The sequence below is a fragment of the Corvus hawaiiensis genome, chromosome 2 (assembly GCF_020740725.1).
Source record: "Corvus hawaiiensis isolate bCorHaw1 chromosome 2, bCorHaw1.pri.cur, whole genome shotgun sequence".
In the NCBI taxonomy this organism is placed as follows: Eukaryota; Metazoa; Chordata; class Aves; order Passeriformes; family Corvidae; genus Corvus; species Corvus hawaiiensis.
The window spans coordinates 106499070-106525186 of NC_063214.1; the positions used below are offsets into that span (position 1 = coordinate 106499070).

General features: G+C 41.7%; 1 protein-coding gene across 2 annotated transcripts; it reads right to left on the reverse strand.

Moving 5' to 3' along the window:
* Nucleotides 1–5867: 5867 nt before the first annotated feature.
* On the reverse strand, nucleotides 5868–14531 carry RBBP7 (RB binding protein 7, chromatin remodeling factor). Of its 2 annotated transcripts, none has more exons than XM_048286979.1 (12): nucleotides 14288–14531; nucleotides 13864–14008; nucleotides 11904–12046; nucleotides 11283–11456; nucleotides 10858–10973; nucleotides 10148–10308; nucleotides 9614–9740; nucleotides 9447–9524; nucleotides 8791–8867; nucleotides 7823–7880; nucleotides 7200–7310; nucleotides 5868–6400 (listed from the first exon to the last, which is right to left on the reverse strand). In XM_048286979.1, the coding sequence occupies exons 1-12, from the start codon at nucleotides 14301–14303 to the stop codon at nucleotides 6332–6334; spliced, it is 1275 nt and encodes a 424-aa protein (XP_048142936.1). In that variant the 5' UTR covers nucleotides 14304–14531; the 3' UTR covers nucleotides 5868–6331. The 2 variants fall into 2 exon arrangements, with proteins under 2 accessions (XP_048142936.1, XP_048142928.1); XM_048286971.1 differs by having other exon boundaries at nucleotides 14240–14531.
* Between the last annotated feature and the right edge of the window lie 11586 nt (nucleotides 14532–26117).

The following is a 26117-nucleotide window of genomic DNA, read 5'->3' on the forward strand; positions in this document are numbered from 1 at the left end:
GCACGTGCAAACATGTACACATACATTTGAGCTGTACTTCTCTTGTGAAGAGTAGGTCTGAGGGGAGAACCTCTTTCACCAGCTGCATTCTGAGCCCTCCAGGCACACGTGTTTGATATAGTCAGAGATACTTGGTTTTAGGCCTTTAGAAAGTTACTCCTCACAGATACTTTTTGTTCCTTTCTGGTTTGATTTTGTTTGTTTTGTTTTGTTTGTCTTTTTTAATTTTATGTTTTACATTTAAATTTTGATAATTCCACCTTTTTCTTCTTGTTTAGACATTTCCTCTTGAAGGAGGGTTGTATTTCCTTCTAAGAGCTGAACTCAGCCTCATCAAACTGTGCTAGCTTTTACAGATCTTGCTGACTCTGGCACCCATCTAGCCTGAACTTTTAAGTGATTTAAGAATACTATGCTGCCCCTGAAGACTTTATTTTAATTTCCTTTAAAACTGTTTGTTATCTTTTAGCTTTGAGCTTGCATGTTGTTTTGAATTTCTTGTTCAAACAGGGATCTGGGTTGTGCCTGTCTCATGGACGGGAACACTTGAAGCAGGCCTTTGTGTAATTCCAAACTATGCCAAGGACACTGCTCCTACAGCTCTACTTCAAGAAAGTAACCTCTTAGAGCCTTTACAAATTGAAATACCCTGTTACATCTCATGATATTTCAAGCTGAGGAAATGAATTTAAGTCACTCATTTTTAAACTTAATCTAATACAGCCATGTGACAGATACTCCATATTGCTGTAGTTCACTATCACTTCCACCAATTTATGTCCTGGTGTTAAGGGTCAAAATACCTACCTCAGTTCTGCCAAGTCCATGATATGATACTGATATTTAATTCATGTAATTTGTTGGGAGTTGTTTGGTTGGTTGGTTTCTACCCTTTACACTTGTATTCATATAAAACCATTTGATCTTGGTCATGCTGCCTGTTTTACAAATCCTGCTCATCAAAGCTTTTGCTGGCTTTGTGCCTCTGCTGTTTCCTGCTGGGTGGTTGCTGACTCTCCTCCTAACCCTTTTCTCCAGAATATGGATTTTATGCACTCTTGATGTGTTAAAAGAGAGATCCATTGCCTTTTAAAGGGGAAGAACAGTCAAACTCTCAAAACCTGTTATCCGTGTTTGACTCTGCTCGAACTGGGGGAAGCTTTGGGTTTGACATTCACAGGACAGAAGTTGATGTTGAAAGAATTATGAAGAATCTACTCCACCAAACATCTCAGTGGCTGTAAAGGAACAAGTCAAACTCGGTGTTGACTTAACTACTTGTTCCCTGTAGAGAGTTTACACAGCTTTGTTCAGCTGTTTCAGTGCTGAAGAGGCATCGCATACACATGGAAGACAACAAAGTATAGTATGGATAATGGCATCAACTGTGTAGCTACATAGCAAAAATGACCTGGTGTCCAACAGTATTCTCAAGGGTCTTGCATTTTACAATTAAAGCAAATACAGATCTTTGTAGACAGTAAAGGAAAACCCCAAACTTGCTTTTTGCCACACTGAAGCAAAATGCAGGAATGTTATATGCACTTTCAGGTTTGTTGTTGTATAGGTATTAATCTTCCAAAATACTTCAGTATCAGTTACTCTTAAACCCTTGCAGCTCCTCACAAGTACTTCTGTCAAGTTTATCTTCAGAGGAGTTGGTGAGGCAAACCATCCCATTCTTAGGGAAGAGTGGGAGCAAAAATTTCTGATGGACACTAATAATGGCTCTTGGCTTTATTAGCAATAAAAGATCTCTCTGCCACAGTGCTGCTGCTCTCCCAAAGTACTGGTGTGGTCTGATGAGAGCCTGGCTGAAGATTTTTGTCATTCAACTTCAGAAAAACAGGTCTGTTGAAATAAAATGGCTGGTTTAAAATACAGTATATAGTTTCACTGTCATTCATGTTGTACTTCAGTTCAAAGAGGAATGAATTTAGATTTCCTTGGTGTAGGCTGAAAACCTTGGAGAGAAAAAATACTGAAAAATTGCATCAAATACATAGGTGTTGAGAACAACTAACGAAGTCACCCTAAACTGGCCGTTTTTCACTTTAAATTACCTTCTGTAATTTTTGTTATACCTGGTCTTCTGAGAACAGCCAATACAAAAAAGGTAGGTCTCAAAACTGTATACAGTTCCCTTGAAAAGAAGGGCCAGTGTATGGAAAGCCTGATAGTATGTCCTTTTCCCAGCACATATGAACCTCCAGGAATAACACATTGAACTAAGTGTACTCTGTAAGTACCGTGTGAGCACACCTAAAGTAACTCTTGTCTAATGCAATAAATAAATATCTTGCTGGAGCCATTGTTCAGGTTGAATGTTCTATTACTTTTCTTTTTTTTAAACTTCAAACTCCCATTGTATTTACTACTACCAAATCGCAGTGCATAAGCAGTTATCTACTTCCTGTGGGAGGCAACAGTTTTTAAAATCAAAATCTTAGGCATTCAGCTACATAGACTTCACTATGATGATCTTCCACTGTTTCACAAACATGCTACTCAGGCATTAAAAAAATACTTTGAAAAAACTACTTGCAAATTAAAAGCCATATTGGTTCCAGCACCACATTCTCAGTAATAAAACACTTTCAGCCACTAAGTTGTAGACTCTCCTAATTAACTTAGAGCTGCCTAAAAAAGATTGGTATGAAGTTGCTGCTACTGAAGGATGCTGTGTGTACACAGGTATGGAGCAGGACAATCCAGACTTGGGAGAAAGAAAGCAGAGTAGAGGTTTCATTTACTGCTGTGCTTTGAACTGCAGGTATAGTTAAAGATAATTTTGGTCCCTAATAAATTATCCCATCCTTTCAGCTGTAAGAGCAGGCACTGGCTGCATCCCTAGGCCCCCCAGGTGCGTGCTCCTCTGTGCTCTAGAGGGAAGTAGGGCTTTGTCGGACATTTAGGGTGCCACCAGTGATCCCTACACCTCCAGATCTGAGCTCTTGGTGTTTCAGTAAATAAAATCTAGAACCCTGACAAAATTTGACAGTCAGTGTCAAAGAGGGACTTTTCACAAGTGCAGGGAGTGATGCTGGGTAATTACTTTAACTCCCAAAAGGTAGATTTTGATTAGATACTAGGAAGAAATTCTTTACTGTGAGGGTGGTGAGGTACTGGAACAAGTTGCCCAGAGAAGCTGTGAATGCCTTATCTCAAAGCCCCATCCACGGAAGTGTTAAAGGACAGGTTCAATGGGGCTTGGAGCAACCAGTCTAGTGTAAGATGTCCCTGCCCATGGGAGGGGGGGTGGCAAAACCCATAATCAGAGAATGCATTCATTTCCATTTCCTGTGCATGGCATTTTAGTGTTTGTACACCCAGAACACCAGCTGGACCAAAGCACAGTTAATCAAGCAGTGGCCAAGATGTCCTTTGGCAGGTTTGACCTTTCATGCTGTTTAGCATGTCCTGTCCAGTTGTCACCTGCCTGCTGAACTCCAACAGCATCTCAGCCTTCCAGAGGAATATTCAAGCTCTTTTGCACCTACCTCCATCACTTTAATAGAAACCATTCTTGAAAAAGGTGTGGAGAGAGACAAGTCTGTGCATGGTGACTTAGTGACTACAAAGCAGGGGGTGGCCCCTGTAAGAGCAGGCGGGGAATTAAAAATAAGTAGCATAAGAAAAGCAATGACAAGAGCAGTGCAGTTACTACACTCCACTTTCTCCCTCCCATTCAGTTAGTGAGGCAGTAAAAAGACTTTAGTGAATAACCCCAACCATATTTCACACACAAAGCTGGAATCACCAATTCTAGAGATGAGCTGTTCTCTACATGCTAGTGCCAAGCAGCCAGGAGGTCTCCTTGAAGTGAGCACTGAAGAGGACCAGCAGCAGGGAGGGGTCATGTCAGAGAGCACTGCTCTATCTTCACCAGGAGGAACCACCACCATTCTCTCGGGGAAGTATTTCTGTTTTTCCAGAAAGTTGGGCCATTGACATTATGCTGTGGTGATTTTTTGCCTTTTCTTTTATATACCTTTTATATATTTTCTGTATTCTTAGTATACGTATTTGAAGCCTGATATTGCAACTTAGTTCCAGTATTTTTCTAGGCAGGAGGACAAAACGTTCTAAAAGTCTCCCAGCTGAAGGTCTGAAGCCTTCATGCTATCTTGGTTCTCCATAGGAACCAAGGCTGGAACCAGTTCTCTAGGACATATTTTTGTAAACAGGATACAAGCCTCATCTGAGGGGGGAGACTAGAAGTTGCCAGAATAGGGGGACACTACTTTATCTATTAAGCTTCTCATTGGGGAACCTTTGTCAGATATGCTAATTTGCAAAATACGTAAAAATTGTATACGCGTCAAGCGCCGTGTGCATTCTCCGGCATTTTCCACCTTATCAAGTTGTGCACCATAAGGACCCTTATTAAATGAGGTAAAACCCCTTTTATTCCCTTAATCATTTCTGGATCATAGTTCTAGGACCAGAGAAAAAGGCATCAACATCTTCATTTCCTACTTTTCAAGAGCTGTGTGTGTTATAATGACTGCCAAAAGAATGTAGGGCCTGACCAGAAACCATCTCTGAATTCAGTGTTTAATGCTTATCATGTGCTGTCACTTGCATTTCCCCAGCAGGGCGGTGGAGAGAACAGGAAGAAAATCTCCTGGGTACAGCTGGAGGAGGTTTAGAGCTGGGTGAGGAGGGAATGAAACCACTTGCCCCCTCCCTGACACAGGTCAATGCCCTGCCACCATCCAAGAGGGTCACTACCAAAGGCCCTCTTCACTTTCCTCCATCCGTTTTATTGCTGAGCATGGACCAAAGTAAGGAATATCCCTTTGGCCAGTTGGGGTCAGCTATCCCAGCTGTCTCCCCCGCAGCTCATGTCCCTTGCCCCAGCCTACACAGTGTGCAAGCACTGCCCAGCAAGAGTCAAAGTACAGGCACCTTATCAGCACCATTCCAGCCATAAATCCAAACCACAGCTCCCAGCACCACATCACTCTCAGATGGACATGCACTCCATCCCAGCCAGAGCCAGCACAGGCAGCTTCAAATATGCAGCTTGAGCCCAGCAGTCTATAACTTGTTACAGTCCCAGTGGAGAGGAGAGCAAGGTATCACATTTTCAGTATCAGTCACCACAGTCTTCTTTTTTTCAGCTTGAGCAGAAAGATCAGGACAGCCAGCAGTTCATTTCATTAAGGTCTTAAGTAGGTAAGAGCTATAAACTCCAGGCAGACACTGACATTTGTCTGACAGCTCCCAACGTAATCCATTACCTGTCTGTAGATCCATAAATACGGAGAAATTTTGTTTCTATAGAGTAAAAATTCTTGAGCTTTTCAGTCAGTGCGAGGTTTAGAAGCAAACTGTTGTTTGTCTTCTATTTGTTCAGACACTAATGTATTTCAGACAACTGCCCAGTTGCCTCACTTAAGTAAAAAATGCCCTAATACAGGTGTCACCAATTCACTGAGAGGTCACTGGCACCTTGGCACTTAAGAAAATGATAAAGGATAGTGCTTTTACCACCACCCAAAAAACCCCCATAACACACACACATAAACCACATCAAAACAAACAAAATCCAACCACTAACCACCCAAATACAAAGACGTTACTTGAGTCTGCTCAAGATTTATACTTGAACTTTACAAGAGATCTACCGGCTCGCCCCATGGATTCCCTAAACCTCCTCCTATACCCATTTCCTTTGTGAAGGAGTCAAGTTATCTATTCCAATTTTTTTGGCATGAAGACAACTCTAATCTTCCCAGGCCTTTAAGTGTGGGCTAAGTTATAAACTAAAAAATACATACCTTTATCACCAGGCAGCAATTAAATTATATTCAGGCAAGAAAGCATTCAACTTATGCCAGTGGACATTAAACACACCAAACTTCTTTTAAATAGATTTTATTTATGCAAAGACAATCCAAACGTGGTGTGTAAAAGTGGAAAGCTCTTTTTACATATTAATAAAAAGGGGCTTTTTTAATATAGTTTCTATGTGTGCAGAGTGAGGATTTGACAATTTTATTTACAGGAATCCAGTAAGTTTGTTTAAAAATATAGACATAGGTATCAAGTCATTCTTACTTTCTCTAAAGCTAATTGCTGTACCGTATACAACACCTCAAAGTGCCTACACAACCAAGGGTAGCCCACGACAACGTGATTATACAAGCTTTTTGTGCCTCATTAAGAATATTCTTGTTTTGATGTAATACTTCTGCCCAGTGATTGTGGGGGCTTTTGGTTTTGTTTTTTAGTTGCCCTTTTTTATTTTTGGGGCTTTATTTTTTGTATGCGTAGTTGAATTATGTTACTATGTCATTCCCAGTAGTTCCTTAAAGAAGAAAAGTTACATTCCTTGAGCTTCCAGTTCGGCTGCTGTTATATCTGGTTCTTCATCATTGTAAATGTTTTCTGCCTGAAGACACAAGACATTACATTACAAGTGATACACACAACTGTTTTTAAACAATCTTCTACACTTCATATAGAAAAAGAGCTTGATAATACCAAGGTGGCACAGCTATCATCCCCTCCTTGAAGGGACTTTCTCCCTGCCCTTTCTTAAAGGGCAGCCAAATTTAGGAATGGGCACACAGTGGCTACATTTTGGCAGTCGCCTTCTTGAATTGCTCCATTTCAACAGCAAAAGCCGTAGCCATTTAACCACTAGCCTTATTATGAACATTTTATCTGGAATTATTTCAACCTTAGTCTAAACACACAAAACAAGAACACATATTAAAAAAAAAGAAGCCTGACCTGTGGAACACACTTAAGTCCGTTACAGTTTTTTAATTTAATTTATTCCCAAATTACTTTATTCCACATTTCTAAGATAGCTGTTCCATTTCCTGTAATGTAATATGAACTAACTGGGGAGTTAAAAAGCATCCTGCTTTACAGCCAACATACAGGGGGAAGAATAAGTCTTGGCTAATACTGGATATAAGTTTTTAACTGCTTTAATTAAGAATAAATCTTAACTAGTACCTAGGACTTGGAATCAAGAATTAACTAGCAGTTGCTTTTATTCAAGTTGTTTGAGTCTTGGGTTTTCTTTTTAAAGTCTTACACTGTTTGATTAGAGCAAGAAGTATATGGCACAGACAACTTTCAGTCCTCAAAGGCACAAGCTGCCCTAAGAAGAACAAGCCTTTTCAGTTTCATTTATACACTAAGCTTCAGAGCAACTCAAGAGCTGTTGTGACACTCACCATTTGCCATATCTGCATTATATTGTCCTCTGATACAGAACAGATTACCCAAGGCTCATTAGGATTCCAGCTGAAGTCTGAAATTTTGGCAGTGTGTCCTCCATGAATAAACTGTTAAAAAAAACCCCACAAGCTTCAGTAAGCCATTTCAACTCTAGATAAATCTGTTAAAACCTGGGATTCTTAAGTTAAATTCATCATGCTAATGACTACACAAAGAAAAACTTGCTACTAGAGATTCACAACAGACATAAGGAAGGTGTGTGTTCAACTGCTTCCCATTCACTGGACACAGATGCAGCTGCTGAGACAGCATTTGAGGTAACAGTTCCTATTATTACAGCAACAACTGACATCCTCAAAATGGTCTCTCTTCACACAGGGCTGGGCTGTGAAATCCAGACATTTTTCATTCTGATTACATCTAAGAGCACTTACAGAGTCACACACGAAATGGGGAAACCTTCAGAACTGAACAGAGGAAGCCTACAGCAAATGAGAGCAATGGACTGGAAACCAGGGAGGTGAAAAGATTTACGAACAGCTGCAGTTTTAGCAGCACAGTGACAAGACATCACTGCCACACAGCATGTCAGCACACTGAAACCTGAACAAAAGGGTACCAGCAGCTCAGGAGGCCCATCTTCTGCATCCTCTGCAGACTGCTCTTCTCCAATTTTACTGTAAGAAAGTAGTTTATACTTTTTATTAAAATTACAATTGCATTTTATATCAACTTAACAGTTCCTGGCCTTTGTTTCCCATATTTGCAAATTGTTTTCCTCACTGTGAAATAACTATAATCATCTGGTATAAAACATCAGCTGTATGGCACTGTCATTACTGAAATAGAATCTTAACTTGTGAAGCACATGGAAGCAAAAATCACTTACTGATGTGATGCCTAAAGATTTTTACCCTTTTTCATATGTGTAGCTTTGTAGATTTTTAAAATATAGTTGTATGATTTCTAGTACTTTTCCTGCCCTCTCTCACATTTTAGAATAATGAGCTAACCCTTTCTAATACATTCCTGAAATTCTGTTTAGTCTTATTCTTAAGACCACAATTTCTGACAAGGACATCTTGTTTTCCACCAGAACTTGAGAGACATAACAAGAAATAGGGGAAAGAAACCCCTGGACCAACTCCAAAGGGGCAGACCCAAGAGTGGGTTACCGGGCCAACTGACCTCCTACTGAATATACCTGCAAGATACACTAATTAATTAACCTTTTAAAAACTGTAGAAATCCTTTACCACGCATGCACATACAGCTGTGTTTGTGCACCTGAAAGCTTTCATTGAAGAACTGCTTTTTATCCTACCACTTTAACACTGTTGCAAGTTTTTTCTTTTGAATCTAGGCAACAAATGGACAACAGAAAACAACACTATTAGCAAGAAATCCTGATGGAGAAGTAACTTTAGATGTACTGCGCTGTTTCTATTTATACCCAAAAGACCAGGCCTGAGGTAAGCAAGGAAGGCTTGAGAACAGCACAAATCAAACCTGCCAAATAATGCAGGCCAGCAGCCTTTTTTTTAACCATCTGTTCATATATGCTAACAGAAAGGAATTGCTCCTCACCTTAGATCCCATACGTTAAGCCGACGATCGGTACCACTTGAAGCAAGAATGGTTTCATTATGAGGAGACCAGTGAACCTATTAAAAGAAAACAACTTCAGTGGAGCAGTTAACTGATTTCTAAAGCATATCCTGTATAACCAGCACCCCGGCCACTAATTTTTAACTGTACTCTGCAAATCAGTTTCTTCCAGCACAGAGGGTATCTAGTAGCTCAAATAGACTGCTTTAAAGTCTTAAGGTTTCTCAACCTGAACAAACAACATTATTTCAGTGTTACAGATCTACCATATTTTATGAAATTTGTCTAAAAATCACTGTTACTTGCACCCAATTAATTAGGCAGAGTTCACAAAATTAGGTTTGAACCCAAATCCTCTGTACAGCACATCATTTTAGAGAAACCTTCTACCTGTACTAAAGGTACTTGTGAACACCCCGTATCTTTTTAGCAGCAAGTTGTTGACTACTTGCTTTAAAGGCAAGTGGGGAAAGGCAGAAATAAACTACATGGTACTGTCTGTAATTGTCAAACACAACATAGTGAGTTTTGGTTCAACAGATATATTTGTGTTGCAAGAACACAAATCTACATGTTCTTGTCCAACTCAGTACTCTTCATGGGTTTTTTCTACAGGTTGTGAGTAGTTTACCCACCTGAAAAATCTCATCCTTTTGAGACTCAAAAGAATGGAGTTTCAGCTTTAAGTTTCGAAGATCCCATAGAGCCACCGTCTGGGAGACACAAGTAACAAGAAATTGGTTATACTATAATGGCCTTCATCTGCACTGCTTGGGAATGTAAAATATACACAAGTAAAAACCTTGTCAGCAGAGCCAGTTGCCAGAATGAACTCGCTGTAAGGATTGAAGGACAGACAGTTGACCTCGGCTGTGTGAGCATCTACTGAGTGACTCGGCTTGGACGTGGCATTAGATCTTGTGTCCCAACTGTGGCAGTGAAGGGTTTGGGGAAGGGGTCAGGGGCAGGGAGGAAAGAGGGAGAGCAAACAAACTTCAGTTTTTACAGGAGGTTCTTTTTCACGATAGCTTTTATTACTAAACCCAACTCTGAAGCTACAGTTTTCATTCCAAAACCTTCAGTATTTTGTCTGTTGTACAAGAACAGCTTGCACCAGGAAGCTGACATACATATTAGTTACATCTTCTTTTCAAGTGATGGGAACACATTAAATGGCATGTAGATTTAAGTGATTCTGCACCATCACTGTAGCTGATTGCCATAAAGAGCTACATGAAATCATGTCAAAATTCAGACTTTGTTTTTTATCCAAGTGCTGTGGACTAGGTCCACTGGCAGCACACAGCATGCACTACCCAGAAACCTCCTAACTTACATCATAAGCTTCTGATCATCCGCCACGGATCCAAACAGAGACTCATGGAGCAGGTGCCATGCCACGTCTTCCACTACTGCAGAGTGCCCGGTAAAGATGGCTTTTGCCTCAACAATCTTGCCTTCTTTGGGTCCAGCACTTATATCCCATAAACACACCATCTGTAAATAAGCCACATTCTACTGAAATGCAGACTCTGATTGTACTATCTTTCAAATAAATAATCAATCACACTCGACAGAGACGACACTCCTGAAGCAGTTCTCTGCTTTTGAAAAAGAACACTTAGTATGCCACAAATGAGAGCTAAGTTATCAATCAGTTTTCTGCAAGTTCAAGGCCCAAGGATTATTTAGAAGGCCACAAAAGCAATTTACACTTTTAAAGTCCACAAAGAAATGTATAAGCTATTAGTTCAACTGATCTTTGAGAGTCTTATTAAATTATGGTCTTGACCCAAGCCAGTTTAAAGGGTTTCTTCCAGCAGTAAACTATAAAAATATTCTTACATCAAGAACCTTAAAAAGAACTCGTTGTTGATTACAGCCTAAAGCCAACTGACAGCCCTTAGAAATGTAATTACAATATGTGAGAGCTTCCCCACATAACAATACACAGCTGCACTAGGACAGGTTTTCTCCAATTTTCTACTACAGCATAAATTAGGAGGAGTTGGGTTTTTTAAGTAGGGGAAAAGATGTGGTTTTTACATGATCATCTGATGCACTGAGAAGATGTCCACTCAAATTTGAGTTCCATGATAAGCCATAGCCTTCCTTCTGGTGTCCTCTTAATCTAAGGTCAGGATTACACTCTCCACTCGGGTCTGAAAGACAGAAAATTCCTTCCCTTTAGCGTCTCCTTGCACATCAATCCATAGGAGCATCATTACCACCCAAGAACTTTGCTTCTGTTGCAGTAATTGTATTTTATACATGAACCTCTCCAGAGAGTGCTGCTTCTATCAAGATTCTCTTACAAAAGTGAGCATAACCAGGCAGTTGAAGTCCCTGAAGATATGGGCCTCCTCCTTTGGATTCCAGAGCCCAGCAACTCTCTCCCCATCACAGTCAAACACAAGTTTACCCTTCGATGACAAGAGGCATTTTGCTCAGCTCCAAGGAGTCTGACCCACCTGGTTTCGAAGGATGTTTAGTGTAGTCAAACACCAGCACATCAGCAGAGGGTGTTTTTGTTGCAATGATGCAGGGGTTCTGCGGCATGTATCGGGCACGGTTCACTTCACCCTCATGGTTAATTTTAATCTCCATCTCAATTTTGCCAGTCACAGATCCAAAGCCACCAAATTCTACAGTTGTCAGAAAAATTTCAGTTTATCACACCAATTATTTTAGACTACTGAAACAGCATCTTCCCTACTCCAAGATACAGTGGTAGCACCTCATTAAACACAAGCAAAGACTAGGAAAGACTCACACCATGCAACACAATAGCATTAACACTTTTGATATTTGGAATCCTCTTTCAGACCTTCAGTCTTTATTTGAGGTAGATGTATACCTGTTTTCACGACAACTGAGAGAGCTGGTAGAAAGCCTAGTAGGGATTATATACCATAATGTTACCTAAGCTCTTCTGAAAAAAAGTTTCCTCTTTTTAGTAATCTAGAATTAGTGTAGACTCGTAAGTATATGTCCACTTTAGTATTTAACAGCAAGTTAGAACACCATTATCAGAACAAGTGAAAGCAGCAATGATACTGCTCAATCAGAACCTAAGAATGCTGCATGCCCACCTCCTTTCTCACTGTCATACTGCAAAGCACCAAACTGATCATTGCTGGGAATCTGGACTCCGGCAACAACCAGGTGGTTCTGTTCATCAGACGTGTGTGTTCCCAAAACCAGCCAGTGCAGAGCATAATCCTTTCCTTCTGGCCTGTTTAGAATAATAAATGTTGGAATAAAAGTATGTGCTCAGTTCCAGAAGTTCCATAGCTTGCATTAACAACCCTCAAGATCCAAACCTCTTCAGGGAACTAGAAAAGAGAGACTCTGTAAGAGATCCTCCCCTTTGTTGCAAAGACTTGTGCAATAAAGCAAACTGGACTCTGCCATGAGCAAGCCAAAGAGACAACCAGCAAGGCTCGAGTGACAACACAAGCCAGTGAACATAGCCACTGTGGCTTGAAAGGGACAGTTACAGTTTGCACAGCAGTTAGAGGTGACACCAATACCTACTTCTGTCTAATTTCCCTGGAGTCTCACAGTATTGATTTAGGAAACAAGCAATAATCCTTTCCATAAAACATAAATCCTGAGGGGGCAAGTGGCAACCTGTTTTAGTTACTTCTCCTAGAAGCTTTTACCAGTTACCTTAACTAGAATCAAATTTCTCTTCTGGTGGTTGAATGTAACATTTAGTTAAAAGTGAACAGCTGGATGGATGGTGCCATTTATCTCTGAAAGGACAAATTTGAGCAGTCAAAACCAAGCAACCTTTGCATTCTTGAATGCAACAAATTAATTATGTTGCCTGAATCCAAGCAATCCGGAATCATTTGGATAATCACAAACAACCAGAGGTATTACTACACCACTTCCAAGTGTAAAGGGGGAAAAAAAAATACAAAACCAAACAAGAAACACACAATGCACATGCACTTACTTGCATCAGGAACAGGTGTCCCATCATGTCAGGTGCCATACAAAGAGGCAGTCCTTGCCTTAAATGGCTTACATATTTTGACACTGGATAATTGGAAACACCAGTTTTTAAACTGAATATTAAGTCAATCTGCAAAATACGAGGCAAGCAGAAGTGTTCCTCATAAGGGCTCCACACCCTCAAGTCCCCACTTCATTTTCTCCATGCCATGACTGGTTAGCTCACATCTCTCAACATCATCCCCAAACATTCTGGTACACCAAATGAAGTCATCACCTAACCAACACATATGTTACAATCCCATATGTGAAAAGGAACTTTACAGAAGAAAGAGACCATCCTCTGATAATTGCATGAAGCTTACACATAAGTTTTTTTTAAAATCTACCTAAATCCATGTTACATCACTACCTCAGTGGAGCCCCGAGTGGTTACTGCAACAATTTAAGTTCTGTAGTAGCTGGCACATGAAGAGATTCTATCCCCACCTTCATGATTCTTTAAGAAAAAGAAACTCAGCCCACAATTTTTTCAGGGAGATGGGGAAGAATGGGAAATTTAAATATGTGAAGTCAACAATGAACCAGGGACAAAACCAGAATGTGAAGAACCAGTTTTAGAATGTTCTCTTAAGTAAGCCCAGACTTAAAAGATATCAGGCATATACTACAGATCCTATAGCTTGGACAGAACAGTATATATAGTGCACGAGAGGAAAAACAGTCTTTAAGAATGAGCTAATTTAGTAGATAGATTTCTCAATCAGAATTAACTACAAATGAGCACTAGATCTCTTATTTAGAAATAAATTGAGAAAGACTTCTGTGTTCACGCCTCACAACACCTTCTGATAGGCTAATCTAGACTTCTGTGAAGTATCAACTTGTGACCTTTTTCCTCGATGCTTCTGCACACCCGCGGGGTTTTTAAAGCTGTAAGCAAAATAAAGGGCTACAAGCTCACAAAGAGAAGTTTAACGCAAATTATTCTCGTCTTGCGTGGTTTTTATCCCCAAGTTACTCAGCACACCAGGTTAATAGAAAAGAAGCCTTCCCGGTGCCTTCTCGGCCTCTCTGCCCGTCTCTCACCTGGTCACATCAGGCAGCCACTGCACCGTGAGGCTGGGCCACTCCAGGGCGTGTGTCATCACCAGGTCGTACAAGAAGGGGGTGTTCCTCTTCCAGATCTTGTACTCCTCGCTGATGACACGCTCCTCCACCGTGTCCTCCAGCACTGCAGTAAGGGAAGGCATGAACAGAGCGTGGAGGGGGGTGAAAGGGGGCGCAGCCCCGGCCGGGGCTCTACCGGGACGGGGCAGGAGCGGGGGTCCCGCAGGGCCCTCGGGGGCGGCCGGCGGGACGAAAACTGCAGCCGCTCCAGCCCCGCTCCCAGCTCCCGCGGAAGCTCCTCGGGGAGGAATCCCGGAGCGCCCCAGCTCCGCTGCGCCATCCCGGGCACACGCACCCTCACACCCCAGCGCCCGGCCGGGGAGAGCGGAGCGGGGGCTCCTACCGTCCTTGCTCGCCATGGCGGGCGAGACACGGCGCCGGGAGGGAGCCGAGGAGAAGGCGGCAGCGAGCGGAGAGGGCGGGAAGAAGCGGAGGAGGCGGGAAAGGAGGGAGGGAGCGCGCACAGGAGCCACTGGAAAGGCGGGAGAGAGCCTCCGGTGGCGCGGGGAGACCCCGGCTCGGAGGACCCCCAGCCCCAAAAGGGCTGGGGCTGGGGCGGGGCGGGCGAGGGGAAGGCCAGGAGGGGCCAGGGGAAGGCGAGGAGGGGCCAGGGGAAGGCGAGGAGGGGCCGAGGGAGGGCGAGGAGGGGCCGAGGGAGGGCGAGGAGGGGCCGGGGGAAGGCGAGGAGGGGCCGGGGGAAGGCGAGGAGGGGCCGGGGGAAGGCGAGGAGGGGCCGGGGGAAGGCGAAGGCGGCTGGGCCGCGCTGTGGCCACGAGGTGGGGCTATAGGTAAAGCAGCGCCGCAGAGGACGCCTCTATCGATATGTCTTGTCTAATGAGCCCTAAATCACAATAAAAACTTGGTATTAATCCCCCTTCGCAACTAGAAATGATAGAATCATTGAATCGTAGAGTGGTTTGGGTTGGAAGGGACCTTAAAGATCAGCTCATTCCAACTCCCTTGTTGGGCAGGGACGCCTTCCACTAGACCAGGTAAGTAAATCTCTAAGTAAAAATGGTTACAGTGGCCACAGCTGAATAGTTACTGTTTTTTCAGCAATGGTGCTGAACCTTTTGTAATTTTCTAGAAGAAATGTATGTTTGAACTATTTTTTAGCTGCAGTTTTAGCATAGAAGGCACTGAACTGCATTACTGAACTGTCACACACACAGGATCAGTCAGTGTTCCCAGAGACTTAAATTCTATTGCTCTCTAATGGGGTCAGTGGTAGCGTCTCATACTCTGGCAAGTGACATGGCTTTGTTTGAGCAGCCACGTACAAATCAAACATCCGGCCCTACCACCCTCCAAATCAAACATACAGCCTTACCACCATGTCTGCCCAGCCTTGCTGATCTCTCCTTTCACCTGCCAGTAGACGAAAGATTGTTCAAGGCCAGCTGGATGGAGCTCTGAGCAACCTGGTCTAGTGGAAGGTGTCCCTGCCCATGGAAGGGGTATTGTAACTACACGATCTTTAAGGTCCCTTCCAACTCAAACCATTCTATGATTCTGTGATTTAATTTAACTGCTTTCAATTCAGCTTAAATGAACAGAGCTTGCCTTAACCAGGGTAGATCTTTCTGGCAGCTAATAACACTTTCCAGCACAATAATGGAAATAGAGGCAGTTAAGAATCAGGTTAGATTCTCCCAAATGCCCCTGAAGATTCAAAGGAACTTTTGGTCTCCAAATAGCATGTGTTTTCTTGCCATGTTGTGACTTACAGTCTTAAGATGAATTCTTGCTTCAGAGTTAAACTCACAGAGATGAATCCTGTATCAGTGAGGCTCACATGCTTGGAGTTCCAGAAGGGAAGGAAATCAACTCTGAAGTGGAGCTCACTGTGCTCAGCTAGAGATGGTCGCAGGAGAGAGAAACAGCCAAATAATAGCTGGCATTTAACTTTAATTTCCCCTCTGTGAGGACACTCTTCATGGACTGAACCTTCTAGGGTCTGGACACCAGTTTTTCAAACAAGGAATCTAGTTATGGAAAATGTTTATGTCTAGCAAAGGCAGGAGACTCCAAGGCTGGTAACAGCAGCCAAAGGTTGTAGCATGGGAATCAGGGAAAAAGACTGAGGAAGGCAGCCAGCTCCTCTAACTGGAAGCTTTCCCTAATAAACCACTGCTTTTCTGACCAGAGTGTTAAAAAGCAGAAATCTTTTGGTGAAGTTAAATGAGTATATATTCATCTTCTCCTTAATCCGCACAAATTGGATTTATACCTATGCATGCCTTACTTACTCGAAATGAGAATCCTGTTAAATTGCATGGAAGCTGTACAGTAGCAGGCTCCATAGGAGTGCATGAGTTAACACAGACACAGGGCCTTGTCCTACCAGATGTGGCACCAGCTTCCCTTTGGCACTGCTTATTCAGTGCTTTGGTGGTGGCTGCCAAGTATGTGTCTACTCCTACGAGGTGCTGAGGCCTTCCTAAAATGTTTTCAGAGTGAAGACTGAACCTTTCAGAGCCTGTGTGTTGTTACAGAGCGTTGGTCACTTAAACCTCAGATAATGGATAAAGGAAATCTCTGTCAGGCTTCCTGGCTTTAAGTGACCTCTGTTAGCTCTCACTGAGGGGTGATTACATGGCCCCTTGAAAGATGAAGTGTGTATGAGCATTTGGGTAGGATGCTCTTTGTGATTGTGCTACAAACAGCAGTATTTGTGGCCACTGCTTACCTGGAAAGTGATAGGGAAAATGTGAATTAGTTTTGAAAAGTTATGGACAAAATTGTTCTTCAGTGATGTCTTGTAGGGCTTGGATAAACTATAAGTGAAGAATTGCTCCCCAACCCTCCACAAATTTTTGCTGACTCTGTTTAGGATCTGGAAATCAAGTTGGATTGTAATACGTTCCAGAACTAGTACTAGCTTTGGTGAACAAAGCCCGTCATGTCTAGATGTCAAAATAGTTAGTAAGGGACCAGCACAGTTCTCCTTGTTAACAATTACACTTGCACACAACCAAATTTTCTTTTCATTTAAATCTGTGCACCAAAAATCCTGTTATTAAGTGCTCTTCTCCCATTGAGATTATCATGGAAGAGACAATTTATAACACTACATCTATCAAAGACAGCACATCATCGACTCTTATGTTGCTTATTTGCAATTCATTGGCATGGTCATATCTGTGACCACACATCTAAAATGTATCCTTTGATTCCCACACTTTGTAAGGAAAGCAATTACCCAAGGCTGTTGTTCATCATTTGCAGTATGTGTAAAATGTACCATAAATGAGTTCTGAAGTGAAAGAGTGACTTGAATCATAAGCTTTATTTTTATTAAGCTATATTTCTTTCAAACCTAAGCATGAAATACTGCATCTTCATTTCAGTAAAAACCCACCATCTCCTGCATCCTCAATTGTATGTGCTGCATCATGCTTCAAATTGCAGGTATATTTATGAAAAATTATATGCACTTGTTAATTTTAGATTGAAGACATGTATGCTGATTTATTATTCTGCAAAGAATTAGCTGGCTTGCTGTTGCTTCTTTCTCTTATACATTATGCAGAGGTGATGGATGTTCTTAGCATAACTCAGCAAGTAGATGCAGGTATTACTGTGAACGACCATCTGAGTCAGAAAATTGTGTAAGGTAAAACAAGCACAAAACCTCAAAATTGTCCACTGGAAAAGTAAAATGGCAGCCTCAACAGTTACTATTCTGTAACATATTTGCTGTCATTGCATAGTCTCAGTAGCCTGTTTGGAATAAAGTATCATTTTCTTCAAACATGTAGATAAGAAAAGCACACTTCATTTTAATTGGTGCAAGCATTCCTGTTGGGGAAGATGAAACAGGAAAGCCTTATAAATATGATTGCCTGACAAAAGATTTTGAGAATATGAAAACTATAAGCGACATCGAAATGAAAGCCACCTTTTGAGATACCAAGTCTTAGTTACTGAACAACTGGAAAACAATGGTATGGCCGACTGAAGGTAATCCCCTCTTGATGGAACAATACCCTCTGCTTGCAGGCAGGTCCAAGGGTCAGAGCAGATCCTACTAGCTCAGCAGAAGGGGTCCAAAGAGTAGTTTTTAGAAGTTAAGATGTAACACTCTATGGTAATATAAGAACTCTTATAGGCTGTATGTAAATGCTATAGGATTTGTATCTTGTATTAGATTGGTTAGTGACAATTAGAATATTCAGTACAGAAGATGATTTATTGTATTGTAACCAGGACTTCAGACACTCTTACTACACTCTCTCTCACTTATTCTTCACTCTCATTCCTCTCTCTCTCTCTCTCTTTACTTACCCGCTTACTCTCTTGCTCTCCTGGGCCTGCTCCGAGCTGAGTCTGGCAGCTCTAAGCAGTGCCCCTGTACCCACGCCCTTTGCAATAAACCGCATGTTCCAAGATCTGACTTCAGAGATCTCTCGTCTCCATCCATCCCGACCGTCCGACCCACACCCACCCAAGCTCCCGCACATTCCCTCAGAGTTTCTTGAAATGTGACCATGTTTATTTTCTCCACTGCTCATCCAATATTTTTTTTAAATTTACCCAGCAATTATTATCTCCCCTGTATCAATCACGCCTAACCAATACCCTGCTGTCACAAAAAATCTTGAGCTGCAGCCGTGTCTTGGACATGTTCTCTGTGACTTGCAGGTTGGGATTTGTCTAATGACAGCACATCTTCGATAGTTCACTTCTAAACAGCCATGGCTGTGTTTTATCCTGATGTGCAACATCTGTGTGCTGCACAGCCATGTACAAATGGCAGCTTTTGCTTTGCATTGAATAAAGTGCATTTATGGGAGTGTCAGTTCTTAGGGGAAAGAATGACTCACTGGGATTATATCCAGCATTGTAGACAAATACTCCTCTTGCACCTTCTAGATGGCATTGTTCCCACTATTGGGATGCTGTACTGGGAACTCATGAGCTGCAGGGTTGGGATAACTAGCACTGTTTGTCACACTTTCAGCTAACTGCTGTAGATTGTATTGAAATTCAGGCCACAAATGAGAGGAAAGAGGCAGTCTTGTGGATTCCCTCAGCATTCAGGAATATACAGTGTTTTACCTTTGAAGTAGAGTATGTTTATTCTGTAAGGTACAAACCAAACTTGTTCTTATATAACAAGTCCCTCCTTCACCTCCCAAAGTAGCACTGCACTGAGCTAAGACTAATTCAACTGTGCTGAACACTTTTTTGTTGTTTGCATGGACATGGCAATATTCCCTCAACAACTAGGCTTGCTGGGCTATTTCTGTGCTCTGTGATATTTGTTTAGCATTTTGTATGTTTTGGGGGGTTTTTTAAATAATTCCATGTAGAATAGCAGGTAAAGTATTTGAGAAATAGATATCAACATTTACATAACTGGCTTGGTACATTTTTATTAATTTTGCACAGAGTACTGGAACTGGCTGAATTACAAAAGAGCAGGGAAATATGAGTAGTTTTTAACAGGTCGTCTTATGAAACAGTTGCTGCAATATGTGTTATTTTGCATGCTATATATTTCCAATATGTGTTTTCTTTGTATAGTCTGCTGTAGCTCCACAGCCTCTGGTCTGGAGAGGTTATTGCCCATATGTGGAGTTGCAGATCTGCAGGGATATTAAAAGAAATGGCAGAGAATATTTTGCTTGGCAGAAAATACTTTGGCCTTTTGAAAGATGTAGCAGATATGCAAATTTATACAACAAACAATCTATTTTCCTAGAAGTACAAACACTTAATGCCAACAGGGAGATTTTCAATAAAACGGAAGGAGAATTCTGACTTCTGAAGCTTCCAGCACTTGGCTTAATGGAATTCTTTGTTGCTTGTTGCCTTGGCCTTCCTCTTTGTGATCTTGGAGGAACTTGGGGAGCAGGACTTGGGTAGTTCCAAGCCTGTGTCTGGGTCACAGGAATCAGAGGAGACTGTAATCCAGACACTGCTGTTTTCAGTTATATGGAAAGGAGTCGAGGCAAACTGCTGCTCTCAATGATGTGCTGAAGCACAGGAAAGTCTCAGCCTTTCATGCCAAAGAAGGTGAAAGGGAGTTGTTTATTATAATCCATTTCCTCTTCAACTTCCACTCTAGGGCTTAAAAGCCTCTGCAAGTATTCAGTGAAGGAAAGTGATCTCTGCTCTTGCCTTCTAATCTTCAGGAATGTCTCTCCCCACCTGAGCTGCCTGGCCTTCTTTTTCAGAGACTTCTCTGAGGTCACCATATGGTTTCTTTCTGTGTTCTTCACTCTTACTCTTTTGAGACTTGAAGCAATTAATAACGGCATTATCTTCAAGGTTCTGGATATCTCAGAGGTGAATCCACTGAGACAGGAACCATGCCAAGCTGTTTCAGCTCACTGATCCTGTTTCTGTGGTAATGAAGATTTTTCTTTATGCTGTTTGATTTACTCATTTACATTATGGCAGAACACCCTCACGTGCAGTCTTTGGAAGCTCTGAGATCTTGATTTTTATGTTCTGTCTTCTTTCCAAGTGTTTTAAATACCAAGAACCACAGTCCTGCACAGAGTGTGCATTAATGGACAGGTGTTACATCAGACGTCTGTGCTGCTTTTTACTTTGGGAGGCAGAGGCTGTGGCCAGAGGACTATGGATTCACAGTGTGTTATGGATATCATGTAAGGGAAAAAGGAACAGGCAGACAAATCTGCTTAGACCAGGTTGGTGCCCGTTTACATTTCTGCAGTCAGTTCTAAAATTGGTGGGTACCCAAGCAAATAAACTTTGCTGCTGTTTCTGCTAGTTGCTTCCAGTGGTGACTCAGCTAAAGTGGTATAGCCACGGGTTCAGAAATGGGAGAAAAAGGGACAGTGGCACTGCCCTGTTGTGCCAGTACTTAACACATTCTTACATTCCCTGCACACCAGTTCAATGCTGCTAATGCTGTTTTGCTAAACATTTCAGAGAATGTTTGTATGAACAATTTAAGCCAGTATAAGACCATAATAATGTTAGCTGGTCTCCCCTCTTGCTCACCACTCTTCTGCTTTGCCCAGTGCTAACATTCACAAGGTCAGTGTGGAGCTGAACCAGGTCCCCAAAGGAGCTGACTTTTTTTTTCTTTAGCAGAGTTGATTTTCAGCCAGATGATCAGGCTGAGCATACTCATTGCATGTCTTCCTGGTTTAAAACCTGGCACCAAGGGGAGGACATAGCCATGGGCAAGAGCAGGGATGGTTCATTCAGATTCTGGTTTCAGATTCGTTTGCACCAGTTGTGAGACTGCACCACTGGCCGTGCAAGTCAATAGTTGTAGCACTCTACTGCTGGTTCACTGCCAAGTCTGGAGTGTTCAGTTCTGTGAACTGCCAGGTAGGAGTATTGTCTCTCTACCACTTGTCTGTCTTCTGCAGATGTAGTACCTCAAAAAGAAGGTGAAAACTCCATTCACATGCTGTCATTTGCTGACATGGGGGGAAAGCTTTAATATTCCTACTTAGTTACTGGTATAAGCAGGATATATAATTAGGACTTCAGTAGGAGACAACTGAGCAAAATACAAGTACAGGAACTCGCATTGTCATGGGACACCGTTGGGACCTTATTTGACATGCATTAAAATATTCTTCAAAGAGGTTTTTTAAAGGAAAAGGGTTTAACAAAATTGCTGCTTTGCTGAGAGGCAGCACAACTGGATCAAATTAAATAAAAGCTGAATTTTAAAAGCATCTTGTGATTTGAGATACTGCAGAGATCCTCTTTAAAAGGTATCTGAGACTAAGCATCCATCAACTGAGGAAATCCCTAGCACTAGGGGCTTTAGAAAAATTTAAGCTTTCATATTTGAACTATTTCTCCATACAGCTGGAAATCTAGTGTAAACAGGGCCTAAGCAACTTGGCCAAAGTAATTTAGGAAATCAGAACTGCTGACTGCTAATACTAGCTCAGGTTTCTAGCCCCATGCCCAGAATGCTAACGTTTGGCTTTATTGTTTTGTTTTTCCATTATTCTCTGCTGTGAGGTGCAGTGGGGGAAGAGTAGAGCAGTGATAACTGTTAACATAACACCTCTGCCCTGTTTCTTAGGAAGTACCTGTTTTTTGCTGAAGCTTAGGGAGATAAGTATAGACTACATGATAACATATTTCTGTGTGAAAAGTCATTTTTGGCTCTTCCTTTAAAAACCATTGCACATGGGAGGTTAAGGAGGGCGTGAATAATCTCCTTTCTTGTTTGGAGGAGTGACGCAGATGCAGTGGGTTGGATGTCAGAATAGCTCTGTTATTAGTTATGTGTTACTGTAGCATCTCCATGCCACAGGCACAGGGCAGCACCTCATTCTGTCAGCACTCTGCTGACACGAAAGGGAGATGCCAGTTATTGACCTGAAGATCTGTCTTTCTCTTGGATTCTGGAAACAAGACAGTTGGATACAGGAAGACGGGGCTGTGCAAGGTGGCAATTATTGGTGAGCAAAATAAGCAGTTCTCATGGTTGCAACCTCCCTGGCAGCAAAGAAAATATAGAAAGAGAATTGAAATTTGAATTTGAAAGAGACACAATGTGGCTTTCTGAATACTTATGGGAGAGCTGTGCCTGGGTGAAACAAGCAAGTAGGAAAAAGGGATAGATAACTTTTCAGGTAAGACCGGGTTGTTTCTTTTTTTAAATTTGGTTGCCTCTCAAAGGACTTGTTCCAGAACCCTGACTGCAAGTCTTCTGGGGTTAACATCAACACTTTAGTTTGGACCAGGAGTGAACTTTGAAGCAAACCTTGTGACTGCCCCCACTTAGTGCACTTTGGTTTACACTGCAGGCTGGTCACAGAGCACTGGTCACTGAATCCTTCTCGAGAGAAACAAAATCAGAAATATATTCCACCTGCCAATGAGGGCATCAGATGTACAGAATCAGACAAAAGAGAATCTAAATCATTAACAACCCCATCAAATATATTTAGCATGGAGTCAAGGGCCGCAAAAACAATTGTTTTACTCTACAGATCCACTCCTATTCCATGGTACTACTTGCCAGTGTTAGACATAAAGTACCTTGTTTCTTTGATATTTTTTGTTGAAAGGAATATAGCTTTTTGGTAGACTTTCAAGTGCTCTTTGCTTATATTTCTTAAGCATGTTGATATCTGATCATCTGTAATGCCTCAGTGGCATTTGCTTAGGTAGCATTATATGTTCTGCTTAGTATTTGCAGTGAAATGGCACCTATTTCAGAACAAAGTTTCTGGATTCGCAGTAAACATCTTGTAAGCTAAAATGATGTACTGAAGGTAAATCTCAAATGCCTACTCAGCATTTTGGCAGTGGCACATATGGAAACACACAGTTAAAGATACTGAAGGTCAGAAATTATGTCTCAGGGGATTTTGACTTGAAATGTGAGAGTTTAAAAAAGTATGTTACAGGTTTTAGCAGAACATTTGGAAACACTTTTCCCTCTTTCCCATGTGTGGCCTTGGAGTCATTCATCAGTCTCTTCTCTCCACTTACTTGGCTCAGCAGTGGAAATATCTAGGGGCAGTATACTGTTGATCTTGTATGTATTTTATTAAGGCCTAGCACGCCTTCAGATCCCACAGAAGAGTTCAGAAGAGAAATATTCTGGTAACATGTGGAACACAAGAAGTTGAGGTGGTGGGCTGAAATGTGGAAACACTCCCTGGTCTCCATACGCTTAAAGAAAGGGAAGAATTTACCGCAGGTTGTTAAGGGGTAATGTAGCACATTCTCACAATCAACCACAGGGAAGAGGAGGGCCCCAGAGAAGTGAAATCTGGTTCTTCCCTCAGACTTTTCCTTGGACTGGTACAGCTACCCACAGCCTCTCTTACAGTGAGGCATTTGTGTCTCTTAAGGCTTATATATGTAGGAGATGGTGGTCAGAGAGGGTGGTCACAGAAGAATCCCAGTTTCATTGGGACTGAACTACAAGAATGAAGGACAATAAATTTCCCCCCCTTTCACCACAAATCCCCGACACATTTATTTAACAAAGCTTTTGTGATACAATACAAATAAGTAGCAACATGGGAATTTAGTAGCAAGGGAGGAAAAAAGTAATGCCAAAATTGAAAGCACAGAACCCACCTCCTAAGAAGGGATAAAAGGATACTAAACCCCAGGTTATAAGAGCCAGGTCACACTTGTAATTCATTCTTAAGACTCAAAAGTGTGCCATGAAGACAATAAAGCTATTTTAATAGAATAGAATTCCCCAAATACATTGTATTTAAGTAGTATTTTTCTAAGTAACTGATAACAGTGTTTGTGTGTTGTTTACATAACAACACAAAATTAAGTCTGTGTAAAGACCTGTTCTGAGTGGGGTAGGGCAGCATGTAATAATATGCCATGATGCCTGGGTTTTTTCAGACATCAGCTTGCCCCTCTTTTTTCTGGGATAACAGCAGCTTACAGGAAGCCTGAAGAAGTGCCAAAGTAGCTACTGTCTCAGAAAAAAGTGAGCAATCCGCTGCTGCCTCTGAAATCTTGCAAGTGTTGGGCAACAGAGCTGATTTGGGAGTTGGTGCCGTACAGGAGGCCAAAGTATTATTCAGCATTCTCATTTATTTGTGTTTAGAATGCAGCAGGACCTTGGTAATGCCTACTAGGTGACCTTTCAGCCTAAGACACAGACTACCAATGGGTCTTTGACCCTTTCTGCTAACAGGATCATGTTTGATCCCTTCAGAAATTCTTACTAGCAGAGAGAACTTGTGTTAAAAGAGTACAAAGCCTAAACCTTTTTTGGCACAGGTATTGCTGCCAAGCTAAGAGAAGAGCAAAAGAAGTGACTCCATGAAAATTAATGAATATACTGCATAGCAACTAATATTTGGTTTATTGCATAGAGTAATGCTGAAATACGCAGAGGGCTTACAGCATTCTGCAAACTAATGTTCTCATGGGAAAGTGAGGGCTAGAAGCACTATACATCTGTGCCATCAGCTGGGTGAAGCTATGTCTAACTAAGCTTTACACCAGCAAGTGCTGTGGAGTTCTGTGCAAGTGGGCAATTGGCTATATTTCTAGATGCTTTTGAAGATAGGAAATATCTGGGTTTGTGTGTGTGTGTGCCCATTTCTTTCCACCAAAATTATCCTTTTTTCCCCAAAATGAAGCAGATATGGAAAGAACAAGCAAAGGAATGTGGAAAAAACACATCTCTCATAGCTAAAACATGCTGTTTCTTGTGATGTCCTGTTTCTTTGCTGAAGGGTGAACTGTGAGATAATTTCTGGGCCATTTTGCTCTACACAGCTGTATGATAATAGCATCTGCACTGATAACACCAATTCAGGATATTGATTTGCAAGAGTTTAACAGAGTTACCAGAGCCAGCTCTTTCTCTGCATAAGCAATCATGCCATATATTTCCATCCAAATTTGACCAATTTCACTTTCAAAACCATTAAATAAGTTTGACTTGCTATATATATTGGAAAACTCCATTTGCCCACAATTACTCAAACTTGAAATTGCTGAAGGAAGTGTTGTGAGAACAGAATCAGAATTTCTGATCCATTCAGCTCAAGACAACAACAAGTCCACAGCAAAGTATTACACAACTGGAGATACATAGTCCTCATAGGCTGCAAGTGTAACAAAAGAAAGTACAAGACCTTAGGCAGGCAGAACATGATTTTAATTTACAATTCCCTAAGTAAGTTGATTCTACCCACTCACACTCTCATGCGCACATACTTGCAAGCTCTAAGACGTGTGTGCCTGACCCGTTTTGCCAGGATCACCTGTATGTCATGGAAGGCAGCAGCAAATAGCTTTCAGGTCCTCACTACATCTCTTGGGTTCCTCTTCATTGGTGACAACAAATGGGTTTGGAGAGGTTTTTAAACTCTCTAGGCATCAACCATTATTATGGGACAATATTTTTGCTGAACAACCTTGTGTATTTTATCCTCCATAAATATTCAACAAGGTTGCTACCTGTTCTGTTTGCTTCTTCATTTCACGTATCTTTATGACTATGATCTGTCTCAATGCTGAGCTAACAGGGAGAGGAATGGCTCTTCCACTGTGCTGCAGCTTTGCTGCTTTGCTCTCTTGTTTCTTCCGGTGCTGTTGTAGATTTCCATCCAGACCAATTCTAGTATTTCTGTTATGTAGCTTCATACACTCTAATGGCAAAAAAAGTTTTTCCACTTTTTGTTGTAAAGAAGCTTGCAATACATCTGAGCATACTTGGCTGAGGA

Bases quoted from the DNA above. Each gene is read 5' to 3' on its own strand.
- RBBP7 (XM_048286971.1), bottom strand. From the start codon at position 14,303: ATGGCGAGCAAGGACGGTAGGAGCCCCCGCTCCGCTCTCCCCGGCCGG. The intron at 14,009-14,239 runs GTGCGTGTGCCC...CCCTTACTGCAG, and splicing joins CCGGGCGCTGGGGTGTGAGG to TGCTGGAGGACACGGTGGAG. The intron at 7,881-8,790 runs GTGAGGAGCAAT...ACTTTCTTACAG, and splicing joins CTTAACGTATGGGATCTAAG to TAAAATTGGAGAAGAGCAGT.